The sequence below is a fragment of the Marmota flaviventris genome, chromosome 6 (assembly GCF_047511675.1).
Source record: "Marmota flaviventris isolate mMarFla1 chromosome 6, mMarFla1.hap1, whole genome shotgun sequence".
NCBI classification, from domain to species: domain Eukaryota; kingdom Metazoa; phylum Chordata; class Mammalia; order Rodentia; family Sciuridae; genus Marmota; species Marmota flaviventris.
The window spans coordinates 126,342,838-126,361,734 of record NC_092503.1 but is presented as its reverse complement, the minus strand read 5'-3'; the positions used below and the strand labels follow the sequence as shown (position 1 = coordinate 126,361,734).

Sequence of the window (18,897 nt, the reverse complement as noted above, 5' to 3'; positions counted from 1 at the left end):
TATTGGTGGCTGTCTGTAATCTGCTTAGCTACTGCCTGAGTATATATTCATGGCAACTGAGCAATAAAATAAGATATGCTTCCTGCTTGGTCTCAGGAGGTCTTGATTAGCAACTCCACAGCCACACTCTCCTCTATTCTCTTCTGCAGGCCTCCTCGCTGAATGAGATAGAGCCCATGCACACTTCCATTCAGGTCTGCTCCATTTCCATTTTTTTCATTCTAGGTCAGGAAGAAGGAAATTGAGCTTTGCTGATGGGGCAACAGTACTGTGTAGAGCACAGTACTGTTAAATAGCAGGAAGCTTCAGAAGCAGGCTTCCATATCATGCCCAAGTATGGTGGTGGAACGATGACAAGTCAGTGGCCCTTGGCTTGCCTGTGTGCTGGCTTTCAGAACCTGGGGCCTACCTGCTTGTATGGTGGGCTCCACATGACCAGGCTCATGCTTGCAACCCACACTCCAGTCCAGCCAGCTGCTACTCCTGCTCCATGGCTCCGCTGCTGCTTCTCATCAAGGACCAGTGGGCTCACTGCACAGCCATGTCACTATCCAGATATAATATTAATAATATTAGAGTGTGCATTGTAACAAGATTTTTGACTATCATGAACATTAGAGTCTGAGGAGGAATGCTTAAATGGGTTTTGGAACTATGTCATGTAATCTATCCTTATGTATACCTTTTGTTAAATTCTTACTCCTTTCATTTATTATGCCATAAATGCATGTAAAGTGTGTTCAACAATTTTTATATCAAAGAGAAAGTTTTTGTTTGTTTGTTTGTTCTCCACATATGTAGGTGGTGAATATCATTGACTTGTGTTGTTTAATAATAAATTATTGGAATAAACTCAAAATTTTCAAAATGTATTATCATTTTCTATATTTAGCAAAGTTTTAGTTAGCTTTTTCATTGTGATGCCCCAAATGCTTGACAAGAATAACAGTAAAGAAGGAATAGTTTAGTCTGGCTCATGGTTTCAGAGGTTCAGTCTGTGGTAGGCTAACTCCAGTTGAAGGGTATGGAGAGGAAGACAGCTCAGAGCATGGCCACCAAGAAGTAGAGAGAGCTCTGCTTACCAGGGGCAAAATATAATCTTCAAATTCTCACTCCCCTTGACCTGCATCCTCCAACCATACCCTACCTGCCCATAGTTACAATGCAGTTAATCCATCAGTAGATTGATTCTCTGATTAGTTGAATCAATCTCTTTAATCATTTCACTTCTAGAAATTCTTTAAATGTTTCATATATGAGCTTTGGGAGGACACCTCATATATAAACCATAAAAACTAGATTCAATAATTACTTCTTAATGATACAGTATTCTTCCTTCTATTATCATTAGATCCCCTTTTATTTTTTATTTCTAACTTCTACATATGTGAGAAAATATTTGACACTTGATTTTCTTCATCACTACTGAAAGAGGATTGAGGGGACAAAATGTAGGGTAGGTAAGGGGAGGAACAGTGAATTGAAATTGACCAAGTTATATGCATTTTTAAATATATTTTTATTAGTTGTTGATGGACCTTTATTTTATTTATTTATATGTGGTGCTGAGAATAGAACTCAGTGCCTCATAAATGCAAGGCAAGGTGTCTACCTCTGAGCCACAACACCAGCCCAGTTATGTGTATAATCCATCACAATTAATCCCACATTTATGTATGATTATAATGCATGAATAAAAAATAAATAAATAAAAGACCAGGAAAATAGAGGAAGAGGATCAAGGAGGAAGAGAAAGAGAGAGAAAAGGAAAATGCTGGAGAATAAAATGAAGCAAATTATGTTATATTCACTTCAGTGAATCCCACTGTTATGTACACTTATAATGCACCAATAAAATAATTTTTTAATAAACAATTTTAGGGAGTATAAGAGGAAAGGAAAGTGTTAAAATTATAAAAATTTAAATGTATAGTTTTATTTCATTGAAACAGAATATACATTTATAGTATAGGACATGATACTTAAGAATTTGTGTACATTATGGAATGCCTATGTCAAATGAATTAATATACACATCATCTTATCATTTTTTGAAAGTGTTTTGAGAACAGAAAATCTCCTCTTTTATATAAGTTCAAACAATACCTTCCTAATTAGGACTTCTAAAACTCAGTATGTAATACCAAGAATTAATAAGTAAAATAACACCAAATTCAAAAGTTTCTGCACAGCAAAGAAAGGAATAGCATGAGAAGCAAGCCTATATACTGGGAGAAAATCTTTACCAGTTAATTTTCCAGGAGAGGATTAATATCCAGAATTATAAAGAACTCAAAAAAATCTTAGACCAAGCAGGCATGGTGGCACATGCCTGTAACCCCAGTAGCTCAGGAGGCTGAGGCAGGAGGATCACGAGTTCAAAGTCTGCCTCAGCAATGGTGAGATACTAAGTAATTCAGTGAGACCCTGTCTCTAAATAAAATACAAAATAGGGCTGGGGATATGGCTCACTGTTTGAGTGACCCTGAGTTCAGTTCCCATATCCCCTCACTCTGGGAAACAAACAAACAAACAACAACAATAAAAAAAAAACACCCCTTCACACCATAAAACAAATGACCAAATCAGTAAATTGGTAAATGAACTTATTAAAAGAAGAAATAAAAATTGACAATAAATAAATAAAAAATTCTCAACATTTTTAGCTATCAGGGAAATACAAATTGAAAATACATTGCAATTTCTTTACACCTCAGTCAGAATGGCACTCATTAATAATACAAATAACAATAAATACTGTCAAGGATTCTAGGGAAAAGAAACATTTGTGCACTATTCATTGGAATGTGAGTTAGTTCAGTCACTATAAAAACCAGTATGAAAGTTCTTCCCAAAACTAAAAACATAATTTCCATACAACACAGCTATTAAAGTCAGTACACTATAGAGATACCTGTATGTTCACTTTTTCACAGCACAATTCATGATAGCCAAGTTTGGGGATAAGTTTATGTGTCTGCCAACAGATGAATGAAAAAAGGGAAATGGAGCAATGTTCAGTTATAAAATACCTCTTGCCTGTTACTTGTCTTATATTTTATATTTATTTATTTATTTATTCATTTATTTATTTTGGTATTGGGGATAAATTCCAGGGCCTCACACATGCTAGGTTATAGTTCTACCACTAAACTACATCCCTAGTCCTTGAGCAATTAGGTATTAATTACAAAGGGAAAACAGTAAATTTTACAGTTGAACAACCTGGTAGACACCACCATAACTGCATTATGAATGATAGTGGCAGTTTGCAGTAGACCAACAGTTGCAGATGTGATGCTCTCAACAGGACACAATTATCAATCAGTGATGTTTCTGCCAAAAAATATGCAGCCCAGGCCTGGGGTTGTGGCTCAGCGGTAGAGCACTCACCTACCACGTGTGAGGCCCTGGGTTCAATCCTCAGCACCACATAAAAATAAATAAATAAAACAAAGAGATTGTGTCCAACTACAACTAAAATAAATAAATAAATATTTAAAAATGCAGCCCAATCTAATAATGAACAAATACAACACGATCTCCAATTGAGACTAAGTAGCAGATTGTACTCTTCAATTCTCAAGGTCAAAAAGCAAGTAAATTTGAGAAACTTGTCCATGTTAAAGGAGACCATTGACATACCATATCTAAATGTATTATCCTCCACTTAAAAAGATAGAAATTAAAATTATTGAAGCAAGGATAATTCTAAATTATTAATTGGATAATAGTATTTCACAGTAAATAATATTAAATACTATTCTATATTGAATTTGCAGAGTTTGGTTGTGGTGAGCCGCTTCTGCCGTTTCTGCAGACTATGGTCGCCATTATGAGATGGCGCTGGCTCCGCTGTGGTATGTGACAAACAACTCCTTATCTGAGAGAGTTGGCACATGATTTTTCACCACCCTATACACCACCCTGTGAGAAAGCTCCACTCGGCAGCTTTGCATTGGGGCTTGGGATGCTTTATTAAGGCTGGGAGGGGCATCCGGAAGAGAGAAGAAGAGGAGAAGAAGAAAGAATAAGAAATATCAAGGGACCTGAATAAACTGCTGAGAGAAGATTCCCGAGTGTTGCGTCTTCCTTGCGGGCAAGGGGTCGCGACATTTGGTAACTGTACAGAGTTTATTTAAAATACTGTCCTTTAAAAAATAAACAGAAAAAAGAATCACAGTTAAAGAGATACACCTGCTCTACCTTATTCTCAAATGGTCCAGAAACATGATGGATGATAGGAAGACAGATGATAAATAGATAAAGTTAGATGACAGAACAAAGCTTATTAGGGAAAAATATCTAGTAATGCTCAATATGGATAAAATGTTTATGGTATTTCTTTGTAGTATGTTTTGTAATTGTTCAGTTAAGTTTTAAGTTGTATCATAATAAAATGTTAATAATATAAAGCACAAAATTATTTTATGTTTTATCCATATATTTGTCTTTTGCAGGAAAAACAAGTAACATTATAAATATGAAGTTTTTCCCTTCCAACCTATAGTGAATGGTAATTGGTAAGAAAATGGTAATTGAGTAATGTCTAACCTAGCTAAAGAAGAAAATTTCTGTGAGACATATAATCATTGTTTCCAAATTAGGGATCTTCAGAATTTTTATTTTCATTTATGTGATGATAGAAATCATAATAACTACAATCTGAATAATCACCCATTTGGATGAAAATATCCGTGGAAGAATATCTAATTTAGTGGAAATTTCAAATTGTTTTTGTGGGTGAAAGATATTCAGACTCAATTAGTTGTGCTTATAGAAAGGACTTTTTGATATGATTTATTCTTTTGGACTCAAAGCTTCTTTCTGACTGCAAAACAAAATCTAAATACCAAAAAGACACACAGATATCTTTATATCAGAGTATTATGATATGAAAATCCTGGAAATTTCAAGAGAAGAGTTAGAGGGATTCCTAAAGGATGTGTGAGTGTAATTAAACTCTAAAAAGAAAATTTTAGGGAAAGGAAGAAAAAATAGTCAGAGAGAGAACATGAAAGAAAAGGTGTGAGGGGCAGGTAATGAAGAGAAATTTGGTAGTAACACTTAGAAGTGAAAGTGTGGGCATCACAGGGCTGAGAAATCTGAACCAATAAGGAATATCACTAAAACATTGATTTTTCTCTAGGAAAATAACTGATATAATATTAAATTCTAAGCATAAGTTGTAATCACTACATATTTTTATTTTTAATTCTCCAGTTTAGAAAATAATTATGAATATTTAATAAAAGCTCAGTTGGTAGAGTATAATGGAGGCTGAGTTAGAGTTGAGTTCCAGAAATTGGTATTATTTTGTTGCTTCTTGTGATTCCTTTTTCCCATTCCTTTCATTTTCATGAGTTGTCATGAAAACTACGCATTCCAATGGTGAAAACACACATCAGTGGTGTGAAATACAATAATCACAGAGAGGTTGTGATATATGTAATAGGGTGTAATTACTAAGATGCTAGAATAACTTGTTAATTCTTATCTTATGAAGATTAGTGGTAGACATAATGCTAAAAAGAATTCAGGCAATTAGATGGACAAATACAAAATAATCACATCTTTTGCTTAGGTAATTTCATGGTCATTTGTAAACTTATTGGTTAAACATATGAACTAGTTTAAGTAGGTCAATTTTAAGAAACATTTATTTATTATTTAAACTGATCATCAAAGTGATCTTGGTTCTGTTTTCTAGATATAAAATGAAGAATTACACTTACCCATGGAGAAACATGATTGAGGATATAGATGAAGAAAAATTAGAAAATTTTGAATTATTTCCATTTACAAAAATAATACAAAATATTAAACTTTATTCCCTTAGTAAATATTCAAATTTTGAAAGCACAGTATTGCCCAATGAAATCAACAAAGGATCATTGGAGAAAATTGTTATTGTGTGAACTGATTAATATAATCAATAAGTCATAGACATAGGTTATAGATTATAGGAATAATCAAAGATGACACATATAAGCAACAGTAAGAAATAAGTTCATAGATAAGTTTTTCATCAGGAGTAAGCCTAAATAATAGTAATAAAATAATATAACTGTAAGACATAGGATTTAAGTCACGGGAAAAAGATATGGAACAGTGAAAGGTGATAAGTCAATATCCAGTATGGTTGTAGATAGATATAGGCTGATAGGTTAATATAGATATAGACAAGATTAAATCAATATAGTTGTGAACAATTGTATTAGCTTGATCATGTAGGTATAAGGCTTATAGATTTCAGTAGTAAAATGATGAGTAAATGAGATAACTGCAAGCATCAAATAAGTTACTAGTACTGGAAGAGCAGGAATGGAGTCACTGTGGCTATACAAACAGAAAGTGTGGCCATAGGGATGCCATCTTAGCTGTTCTATACTCCATCTAAGTTTTTCTGTTACTGCTCTGTGAAGAGGAAACTGCATGATCCATTTCTGAGAAACTGAAATGAAAGCTGCCTTTAAAAAAAAAAAAATTGTTTTTCTGTACTTTGTACCCCACAGAATATACCCAACTCAGGATATAGTCATGGCCATGGTGAACTACATCCTGGGTTTGAGTACATTTATGGGTCTACATGACTTTCAAATAGACTATCACCCCATCTGAGCTGACACTCAGGATATGACACTTGTTTTGACAGAGATGTAGTTAAGCTAACTGCTTTTGTTAGCTTTCTTAACTTGCTTGCTTGCTAACTGGAAAATTCTAGTCCTGCTTAGGTCCCACTAGTTACTGTTTTAACTTCTGTGATTGGCTTGTTTACGTGACACTAAACAACTCACTGAGTTTTGGTTTTTGTCCTTATATTCCCAAGACACAGGCCAAGAAGCTGCTGTTCTCCCAAAGAGCATTAGTCTCTATGGATGGGTGACAGTGCCTGGCCAAGTTAATAAAGCTCTCTTTTGTTTGAATTCAGACTTAGAGTGTTTTCTGAGGTGGCTCCCAACAAAATATATAATGCTATGTGTGTTAGACCAGGACACAAGAAAAGACCACTGACTCCAATTAAAATCAAATTAAAGCAAGCTTACTATTTCGACCGGCCAGGCTGCTTCTCCCTCCCAAAATGGGGAGAACAAGACAGCAGCAGTAGCTTTCCTGCAGCCCAGCTTTATAGCCCAGAAAGTTACACAAAGGGGGCTTACAGATAACAGAACTCTGACAAGCATAACACTGATGTTAGTTTACATTTTTTGCTGGCCCCAACATCAGAATTTATGAAGGTCATTAGAGCCTCAGAGAGGGTCAATATCTGGCCAGGGAAGGCCAAGATTTGTGAGGTGTCACTAAGGTTTTAGAGAGGGCTGCTACCTGGTCAGAGAGCCAGGCATGGGTGAGTTCAAGGCACGGGCAGGCATTCCAAGCAGGTTCAGAATTTGCAGTAATTTATAGTAAAGCCAAAATTATCTTTTCATGGCTTTGTGGCAAGATGGCTCCCAATTTTAAGAAAAGATCAGGTTGGGTCTATCAATGTGTCCTAAGGAGGCAAATTGAGATGTATGCAGTTGAGGGGGAGGAATAAAGAATGTCCATGCATTTCTACTCTTTTGAATGCTTTATTCACTCAAAATACTCAATACAATTTTACTGTATAGGTTTTTAATCAAGAAAACAAACATCCTTAATGCTAGGCACTGCAATAGACATAATCAATTCACAACAAACAATTCTAGATTAATTAATTCACAGCAAAAAATTCTAGATTAATTCTGAGCACTGCTAACACACTTAATCATGACAGACTAATGACAGACATTCCCTCTGCATGCTGAGTTTAAAAGTCTCAAGCCTTAGACTTTAGGTCCACCAGACACACACTCACTCAGACCACGATGATCATTTCTGGAACCAAGAGAGGCTTCTCCTGGTGTGGAGTGGATGATCTGTTGAGGAGTGGGTGCTAGGGAGAAGTTGCAGCTCTCACCAAGGTCCAGATGAGGCAGTAGAGTTTGAGAGCAGTGAGGATCACACAGAGGATCAGGCAAATGATGACAAGTGATGGGATGTCAGCCCAGGTCCTCACTAGGCCCTCCATCTCAAGTGCATCCTTGTTTTGGCTGGCTAACTCCCTGTTCATTAGCTAAATTTGGGGGCTTTTGACCTCCCTTTGAATCCTTATCAGCTACCAGGAATTTCTCCATGACATCATTTACCCTGGGGTCAGAAACATCTCATCTGGTGGTCTCTACCCTGACCTTCTCACCTTCCCTCTTATCAGGTCAGGAAAGCTTGCCAGAGGCTTCACTCTGTTTATGAGGGTGAGGGGAAGTGACTTGTCTGAGGCCATACTGGAGGGCTCTGTTAGGTGTGCCTACTAAGACTGCAGGTTTCAAACTGGAGTTTTTAAAATACAGTTGCTTAAGCTCAGGCCTAAGGCCATCCTCATACTATGTCTGAGTAAACAATATACAAAACAAGACTATATTAGTTGTTAGGACAAAGGACAATCACATGATGAAGGCAGGAGATGGGGAAGCAAAGCTCTGATCAGCAAGAATTTCTCTATTTAGTGGTGGAGTCAATTGTTGGAACCTGGTGTGGGTCATTTTACAGGCAGAAATGGTGGCAGGCTGAAGCAAGTGTCTGGGTTATGTAGGCTTCCTTTATGGTGGGGCAAGAATGTGAATAGGGAATTCCCTGGGGCTTATTGTATTGGGGTCAGGTGATCCACTAGGGCAGGAGGTCAGGGGCCAGTTAGGTGAAGTTCCTTTTATATTCCTTAGATCTGGCTGAGGCCTGGGATTTTAAATGTCAAAAGCTTAGGGGAAGTGTCCTTGAACTTAATTTCCATATCCTTCAGTGGTAGTACCAGATATACCAGAAAAACAAATGGATGAAGGTATGTCCAAGGGACAAAGCAGCTGGAACAATTTGGGCATCAATATAAATGGCATACATTGAATTGTAACATAAATTATAAAACAAATATTCCTGAATCCATATTCATATAAATAAATGATTAAGTCAATAAGAAAATGAAGGGGAAGAGAAATTTTCCTTGTAGATAAATAAAAACTCCCCTTCTGAGAGGCAAAACTTAATCTCTTTTCTTCTGCAGTGACTGTCTTTGAAGGAATACAGTACTGAGACATAAAAATTGTAAATGGAAGTCTATACACTGGGAACAGTACCTTCAACAACTGATTAATTTTTGCACAACTATCAATGAAGCCATCTAGGTACCATGCACCCACTACAGTGAAGGGATGAGAAGGGCACTTACCCTCTGTTTTCTTATCCCACACATTCTTATTTGCTGCAGTCTGGCTGGGCACAAAATAACCGAGCCACCACACACCTTGTAGATTCAAACAGCAACTCTTTATTCCTGAACTCTCACCAGCACTCTACACACACGTTCTGGGAAAATTCACTTCCTCCACCGGGCTCTGCATACAAATACCCTCTGAATCCTGCGAGAACACAATGGGAACTCAAGGAGCAGGCGCCTGAGGCAGCAGGATACATCCTATTACCAGCAGGATCCACCTTAAACCAAGATCACCCTAAACCCGGATCCGCTCTAAACCCGGATCTGCCCTAATCCTTGAGCAAGGTCACCTTTCAAGCAATGTCACTGCAAATGACCTCGGTCCAAGGCAAGCCCATTTCCACAATGGAGAGTCCTCCCTCTAAGCAACATTGGGTAGGCTGACAAGGAAATTGCCTTGCATCATTCCTACTTGGCTATGGCTCTCAGCATCTCCCCCCTTCTGATTAATTAAACAACAAGCAATGTGGCTTAAGGACAGTGCCTGTTAGGTTGTCCAATTCAACATATGGTTCTTACCCATCATCGGATGAACTGACCTCTGGGTGTCAGCCTCCTGTCTTAGGTTGATACCAGTGCAATTGGATCATACCCATCACTGACTACCGGTCCAGCATATAGCCATACTTGTGGATAGGCCTATGCACCAGTGGGGGGGTGAGGTTCTTTGCCTCACCTCTGTTGGCCCCCAAATTTTAGACCATCACTAGCAGAAGGGAGGAGGATACAGAAATGCCACGACACCAAGACAATTGACGGCTCCTTTGGAAAAATTGCATCACTGGTGACACCATCAGCAAAGATATGCCAGCTCTACCATAATTTGCTGCATCAACAGATAGTTCACAATGCATACAAGTGATACATAGTCCAGGCAAGTTCTGCAAGCAGTTAAAAGCAGAGGATTCTATCAATATGTCCATTTCCTCCCAAAGTAAAACGACTCCTTGGTTCAGCATAATTTGTTGAGTTATTATTCATTGATGCATCAGTTTATACAGTTTACTGCGATAGCTATCATAGAAGCTGTAGTTTGGTTTTATCTTTGTCTTCACTGGCACTGGGATGAAGATGGGAATTCTGGCAATGATGCTAAAAATAAATTATGTAACATTCCAACAGGTACTAAGAAAACAATTTTTTGAACAATTTACATTATCCTGAACAGAATTATTAAATATAATGAAAAGGAAAGGTGAAAGTAAACAAACAGATCTGTTAACTTCCTTTAAAAACAATCCTTAACAGCTGTTTACCTAATTTAAATTAAACCATTTAAATTACATGAATAAAAAAAATTCGGATCCATTTTTTCATGAGCGCACCTCATATATGAAATATGGACATACACACATACAGACATACAACACAAAACACAAGAGTGCACACAAACGTATAACACATAAGACAATAGTAAAGGCCTTGTAGCTTTACACAGGTGAAATCTCCATTGCAATGTTTAAAAACTCCATAGTGAAAAAATAAAACTGATCAGAAAAGCATTAACCTAGGTTTGTATGAGCTCAAAAAATAAAATAGAACTTTATGATGTGGGAAAAGGCAATAATAAAATAGATATTGAAAAAAAGCATCCTGGTTAATCACTGTCGCAGATGTAAGAATAGCCAAGTTGGAGCTCTGGATATCAGCTGTTATGGATTTGAGTCAAATCATCTCCTTTTTGGTCTGTAGAAATCGCTTTGGTTAGTCTCTCTGGAATCCAAATTGGCTGCTGTTCTCCCTGTGGAAACACACAAACAGACCCCTGATTCCAGACAATCACTGGGTCAAGACCTTTCCATTGTCCTGTTAGAATATCTTTCCAAAGTACCTTAGGCTTATGTACATTTTTTGGACACATATGGCTTTACGCAGCACTGAGCCCTGATGAATCCAAATTTAAAAAGTTTAGAGTAAAAAGCGTTATTTTAAGTTTATCTTTGGGGGATATATACCCCTTCCCAATGCCCTCTTTTTGCTTTAATAAGTACATTTTAATAGTTTGATAAGCTCTTTCAACTATGCTTTGTCCCTGTGGATTGTATGGGATTCCTGTTAAGTAAAACATTAACTGATTTTTCTTCAGGGATGATGTTTCAAAATATCCTATATGCATCCTTTGGAAATTTAAAGATCCTTTTAAATTCAAGTCTTCCAAAAGCATTTTGCCCTAGTTTTTAGAATTACTTTAGTCCTTTTAATTTTTTGATGTGTTTTTAAACCAATTTCCTTCTAGTTTAATGTTTTGTAAATTGGCTCTTGTCTATAAATTTTAACACCCTCATCTGAGACTTCTGATTTCTGCACCACCAGAAATTAAAGTTGATGAGTTTTTTGAAAAAGTTACTAATAATCTCCTTGTTCTTCTATTTTATCCAATATTTGACTTTAAACTTCTCTCTTTTATTTTTTTCTATCTTGCATGTCTGTATCTAATAGTTGTCTTAGCTTTTTGTATTTTTTATCTGAAATACCTTTATTTGATATTTTCAAACTTATTTCTATCTTCTATTTTTCCCCCCCTAAGTTTGTACATTCACCCTTAGTTGCTTTTTTTTTTCCTCTTAGTTTTTTTTTTTTTTTGCTTCCTATTTTGTGGGTTTAAAATTCTTGTCTTCCTACATCTTTTCTATCTTTCTACATCTTCTTTATCTTTTTTTTTTCTTTTGAACTTTCTATACTTCTGTCTTCAAAGTTTTTCACTTCAAATTTTTAATCTTCTTTATCTAAATATCTTTTATCCTATTATCTTTCCATTTTCATGTGGTTTTTATTAAGTAATTCTTTTAAGATTAACTAGCTTTCGAATGATGCAATCTTTCCTCCATCATGAAGGCATCTTAACCACCTTCAATTTAACTTTTTAAAGCCTTCCAATTATCATCTATACTGTACTTTTAAATGTACTTTTTCACCACCTACAGCTTCACTCTTTTAAACGAGGCTTAGATTCGGTTTAAATCGCCTAATGTTAGTTTACATGGCTGCCCTTCAACTAAAGCCTTTTTTTTTTACTCCATTAAGAAGCTTTGTCTCAATCTGCCATGTACAAATACCTTTTTCTTCTTTCTTCCTTTCTCAAGCTTTTAAAGTAAGTCTAGTTTCCTCATAATCTTTTTAAATGGCATTTTACAATTTTTTACTTTACCACACAGAGATTATCTCATCTAGAAACATTTCTTTTTCTTTTAACCTTCCATATTAAAATATATTTCCACATCTTGAATCTTTTAATATTTCTTTTCTAGCTGTTAACCCTTTTTATAAATTCACATTCTGAAACAACTCTTATAAAATTTCTGATTTAGACAAATTACTCCACTTTAATAAGATGAAATACTTTCGTGTTTTTTATGGTACTATGATACTATAATTGAAACCCAACTGAAACTTCTTATACTCTTTGTATATAAATTACACATGATAGAATCTTAACTCTTAGTAACCTTGTTTTAGCAAAGACACAGACACAAAACAATATTAAACTTTTTTCCATTTACCAATTTATGAAAACACACATAATGTTTAAATATATTACCTTATGGAACTTGATAAGTAAAGAGTACTTGATTTTATATTTAGTGGTTGATATTTTAACACTTTAGTTGGTAAATTAATCAGATGTCTGTAAAAACCAAGATCTTAGACAAATGTAGTAAACAGAACTAGCCATCTCTTTCTTGTTGAAGAAAAATCTTTTTACAGGATACCATGATGGTCCCATTGTGATATATTCAACAACTTCTCTTTAAAAAGCCATGGGCTACATTTTTGTATTGTATTAACATATGCCCTAACTGTTCTTGGTCTTACTGGGGTGCCTCCTTCCTCTAACAATTTCTCTTCCTCAGAGGTGAACAACTTCAAACCTTGAGTCAACCATTTTCCCCAATTTGCCTGAGAAAGTTCTAGGGACAGGCAACTTGAAATAAAAACAAAATAAATCAAAACAAGAACACATTGTTTTTTGAAATGGTCACCCATTTTTTTGGTGTCATTCAGGAGTGAGCAATTTCACTTACCCCCAAGCTTCAGATGTTCCCCGTACGGGCCACCAAATGCCACAGTCTGGCTGGGCACAAAATAACCAAGCCACCACACACCTTGTAGATTCAAACAGCAACTCTTTATTCCTGAACTCTCACCGGCACTCTACATGTGCGTTCTGGGGAAAATACACCGGCACTCTACAAGCACGTTCTGGGAAAATTCACTTCCTCCACCAGGCTCTGCGTACAAATACCCTCTGAATCCCGCAAGAACTCAATGGGAACTCAAGGAGCAGGCGCCTGAGGCAGCAGGATACACCCTATTACCAGCAGGACCCACCTTAAACCCGGATCGCCCTAAACCCGGATCCGCTCTAAACCCGGATCCGCCCTAATCCCTGAGCAAGGTCACATTTCAAGCAATGTCACTGCAAATGACCTGGGTCCAAGGCAAGCCCATTTCCACAATGGATAGTCCTCCTTCTAAGCAACATTGGGTAGGTTGACAAGGAAACTGCCATGCGTCATTCCTACTTGGCTATGGCTCTCAGCACTTATTCCCTACTCATCATTAGGAAGGACACACAAATAACAACTAAGAACCCTTCTACAAGATACCTGGTCAGTATTCTTCAAATACTCAAGGTGAAACTGATGAAAAATGACAAATTAGAGGAAGGGGATGTTAGGTCAGCAGGCTTCCCTTCCCCCTCTTCTTTCCTGGGGGCTGGCTGTGGGCAAGGACTTTCCAAGTGGCTGAGGATACCGGAAATGGCCAATCAGAAGCTGATATGGCAACTGGACCCCAACCACCACGACTTCCATGGTTCCTGCTGGGGGAAGCAATTGCCCTGTCAATTCAATCAGCCTTGACCAATCCATGATAGACATGATCTGCCTAAACTCAGCTGGGCCAACTTGCCATCAGTAGCTACAACTTAAATGGCCTTGGCCCTCCTACCTCCAGTTTCCCTTATTAGCATTATTCTTGCCTCCCCTGCCCCACGAATTCCTTTCACAGAATGGTGAACCTCGCCTGGGGGCACCTCCCCCACCAATAAACGTCTTGATGCCTCATTTTTGTTCCAGGGTTCCTGATCTTGTGCACCCCTTGCTGCTTTAGAGGGTGCCCTCTCTAATCACTGCTCAGTTCAAGATTCAGCAGGAGTATTGCTTCTCAGCAATGTGGGTGACTAGGGTCTTCACTAAAATGCAATATTAGTCAAATAATCACAGAGACACAGAATTTCAAAACTTTAATCATAAGAAATAATACATTAGAGACGCATCAGCTTGATTGGTATTGTGATCATCAGAGCTATCAGCCCACAACAGAGGATAGGGATAGATAGAAAGAGATGAGTGAATAAAATGGCTTGGAATAACATGTGCAATAGAGTGGGAGGTTGATCATAACTGACACAGAGAAGGTGGGACAAGTTGATGATTAAAAATTTATCAGGCCTGGCACAGTGGGGCACGCCTGTAATCCCAGTGGTTTGAGGGCCTGAGGCAGGAGAATCATGAATTCAAAGCCAGCCTCAGCAATGGTGAAACACTAAGCAACTAAGTGAGATCCTGTCTCTAAATAAAATACGAAATATGGCTGTGAATGTGCCTCATAAGTTAAATGTCCCTCAGATCAATCCTCAGTACCAATAATAATAGTAATAGTAATAATAGTAATAATAATAATAATAATAATAATAATAATAATAATAATAATAATGTGGTCAGTTTGGTGGCAGTGACTTAGGAACAAAGCACCAAGCAGCCTGAGTGCAGAAAAGAAACATCAGTCATTCACCCATGGAAATGCCTGTCAATCAGCTGGATCTCTTGGCTACCACCTGTCAATCAACAGGGTCTCCTGGCCATCCCTGGAGTTCAGCCAGCTCCCCTGACCAATTCCAGTGGGACAAGGGACTCTAAAAACATCTTTTCCTGTCCCAAGCCTTTCCCTTCCTGCTGTGAGGCCCATAAAATTCCAGTAAGGTCAAGCCCCCTCCTCCCTGCTGTTTTTCCTCAGACCCTCTTCCTGTTCCTGTCTACTCTGTCAGTCTTATAGGGTTCCACCCAGAAGTCACTTGTACCAAGGTACTTTTTAAATCTGCCTCTTTGGTCGCCGCCCACTGCCTGATCTCACAAATAATTGATCAGAATATCTGGCTGAGGAGTGGAGAGTTGCTGTGGAAATCATCTGCAAGTGGCCCCATAGCAGTTTGCAGAGGCAAGAGTTTGGGAGCTCATAAAGGACATTGCCAGCCTGACCCAGCACTTGTCTTATTTGGGGCCCAGTGTATGCCTGGACCAGTACAACTAAAACAGGTGCAGAGGATTGTGCCCAGGTGTAAGGATGGCCTTAGCCTAAGCAACTCCATTTTAAAATAAAACTTCGTTTCCCACCAGACAACCCTACAGAGCCCTCCAATATTGTTATCAGGAATAGCCTGATAAATTAAGTCAACTTCCACAACCCTTATAAAACTCAGAGTGAAGTCACTGTCATTTGCCTTCACCCTGATAGGAATCAAAGATGAGAGATCAGGATGGAAACCACCAAACCATATGTCTTTGTTGGGAGCTGCCACATAGGAGCTGAATACCCTTAGCCTTGAGCAATGGAATTGTGGATACTGGCTTCTACTATACCTGTAAGCAGGTGGATCCCATCTCTGCTGAGCAGAGGAATGAAGCTTTGGAAGTGGGTGTCACCCAGTGAGACTGGGATATACCCCCATAAAACCCAATCCCTTGACTCTTTTGGGTTGAACTTTCTTGAATGTCTTTCTCCCAAATAAATAAATAAATAAATAAATAAATAAATAAATAATTTTTAAGTGTCTCACTCTTTCTCCAATGGACCCTTAAGGTCAAGAGACTTCCCTGATTTCTACAAGCAAAAGGTATTTCTGTGTGTTATATGCTTCTTTCGCCATTTTCTTAAGTTATTGGTGCAACCAGCTCTTGTGAACCCAGCTCAGGTTCCCAGCTGGCTAGACCATCTTTTTACTCTAAAGGTATTTCTGTGACAAACTTGTCCATTGTGTTGTGTTACCCTGATTTCTGCAATGTGGCTGTCATTTGTAGGCTCTGAGCAAACTTTTCTTATCTTTTATTTGAAACATCAAAATCTCTGGGTCTTTCAGAGTCACTGACTGTCCAATATTAAATTACAGTGAATTCCCTCAGTCATCCAAGTTTTTGAGAAGGAGAATTTCCTCCTATTCAATTCAGATACATGGAGCACCTGGAAAGTACTGTCTTCTGTGTTTCACCATCTTATCCCTTCCAGCAGTTAAAAATTATTTAATTAATAATACAAAATCACTGAGACATATTTGCTAAACAAAAATAACAATGCTTTTCCCAGAAGCAAAATCATTCACATAATTGAAGTTGATGAAATTTTAAGATTCAACAATCTCTGACAGCATAGAGTTGATTATGTAAAATATACACTTTAGCTGGGTTGTCCACATAGGGTTGGGACAACTCACAGAGTGACGAAATGTTTATCAAGTGACATTTCTAGAAAGCCTATCTATGAATGATCATCGTTCCATTTTTATGAGATCTAGATAGAGCTAATGGAATTATATTGAAGTTTAGAGTTTAGCCTTCTTTTTTTTTCTACTTAACAAAGTCACTATTTCAGTATGAACCAGCCAAATAGAATTATTTTAATGTATTTTCAAGAACTGAGTGCTCATACTGGTGCATATTAGCCAAGTATCATTCTTGCCTAATGCGATAATAAATAACATAATGAATATGATAGATTTTGCCAAAGGAAACTATAACTTGAGATTTAGGATATGAATGAGATACAAGAGAAACATTTATAAACCTCCCATCATTCAATAACTTCATTTTATATCTAAATATGTTTATTTTGAACGGAAAATGCTCCTCACCAAGTTGCTTAATACCCACTTTACTTCCTTATTCCTCAGGGTGTAGATGAAGGGGTTGGCTGTAAGAGTCACCACTCCATAGAAGAGGGCCATGAACTTGGGATGGTCCTTTGTAATGGATGAGGGGGGCTGAAGGTACATACTAATGGATGGACCATAAAATAAGAGAACCACAACAAGATGAGAGGAACATGTCCTGACGGCCTTTTTCTTTCCTTCAGAAGATTTAATGTTAAGTATAGCATGTCCAATACTAGCACAGGAGGCAAGAATTAAGCACAGAGGAACAGCTAACATAAAAATGCACACTACATAGAGTGTGAATTCATTAACTTCTTTGTCACCACAGGCAGTCTTTAACAGAACTGGGGACTCACACACCAAGTGATCCAGTTTATTCATGCCACACATTGGCGACTGCAGTGTAGTTGTGACCTCTGAGATAGCATAGGTGATACCACCCAACCACACAGTGGATGCTAATAGAATGCAAACACACTGATTCATGATGAGAGTGTAGTGCAGAGGTCTGCAGATGGCCACATAGCGGTCAAAAGACATGAGAGCCAAGAGAAGACATTCTGTACTCCCCATTATGCTGAAGAAATAGAGCTGAACTACACACCCCATATAGCTAATGGTCTTAGAGCTTCTCAGGTTTAACAGCATCTGAGGCACAATGCTTGTGGTTAAACATATGTCCAAAAAGTAGAGGTTGGTGAGGAAGAAATACATGGGACTGTTGAGAGTGGGATCTAACTTGGACACCAGAATGATGGCAATGTTTCCCATCAGTGCCATGGGATATGTTATCAGAAGAATAATGAATAGAGGAAGCTCTATCCAAGGACGATCAGCAAAGCCTAGTAGAATGAACTCGTCAGGGTGGCTTTCATTAATTAGCCCCATACTCTTCAAATTATTTCACCTATGGTAGAGAAGTACCAAAGAATTTAGAATTATGGGAAGAGAACAACCACAACAATGCATTTGTTTGTACTCATAGATTATAGAATACAATAATTTAGTTTTGATATAGCACAAAGAATCCAGACCAGGTCATCTAATTTCCCTTAATTAATACAAAAAAATTAAAAGTATTTGTCAACAAGTAACCCAAGCATTCTGAAACTGAATTTCCTCTCCTGTGTTACAAGATTGATAATAGTTATTTTCTTTTTCTCTGGTGAAGACTGAATGGAAAATAGAAGTCACTGTATTTTAGAAAGTTCAAATTAATGGTTTCAAATTTTACAGAATAAAAATCAATTGAGTAGTTTAATATGAGATTTGTTGTTTCCTATCTTCAGGTGTCTGACAAAAGTAGACAAGTCCAAGTAATTCTATGATTTCATGTTAAGGATCACTGTTGCAGAGCATTAGAAAAATGATAAGAATCACAGAATCACAGAATTATTCAGATAGCAAGAGTAGAAGACTAAGGAAGAGGAAACCTGGAGGTATGAGTATCATCAAAATAGATTAGTCCAGGGTTAGGGACATAGGTCTATATTATAGCATTTACCTACCTTATGCTAGACCGTGGAATAAACCCCTGTCACCCCTAAATAAATAAATAGGGAGAGAGAGAGAGAGAGAGAGAGAGAGAGAGAGAGAGAGAGAGAGAGGGGAAGATTGATAAAGGGAGGAAGGGAGAAAACAAGGAAAGAAAGAAGAAAGGAAGAAAAAAGATAGAGAGGGAGGA

At 37.5% G+C, this 18,897-nt stretch overlaps 1 protein-coding gene across 1 annotated transcript; it reads right to left on the bottom strand.

Annotated features, from left to right (window-relative positions):
• Positions 1-17,165: 17,165 nt before the first annotated feature.
• On the bottom strand, positions 17,166-18,101 carry LOC114081396 (olfactory receptor 2B6-like). The gene has a single exon (XM_027922921.2). The coding sequence runs from the start codon at positions 18,099-18,101 to the stop codon at positions 17,166-17,168; it is 936 nt and encodes a 311-aa protein (XP_027778722.2).
• Positions 18,102-18,897: the final 796 nt, after the last annotated feature.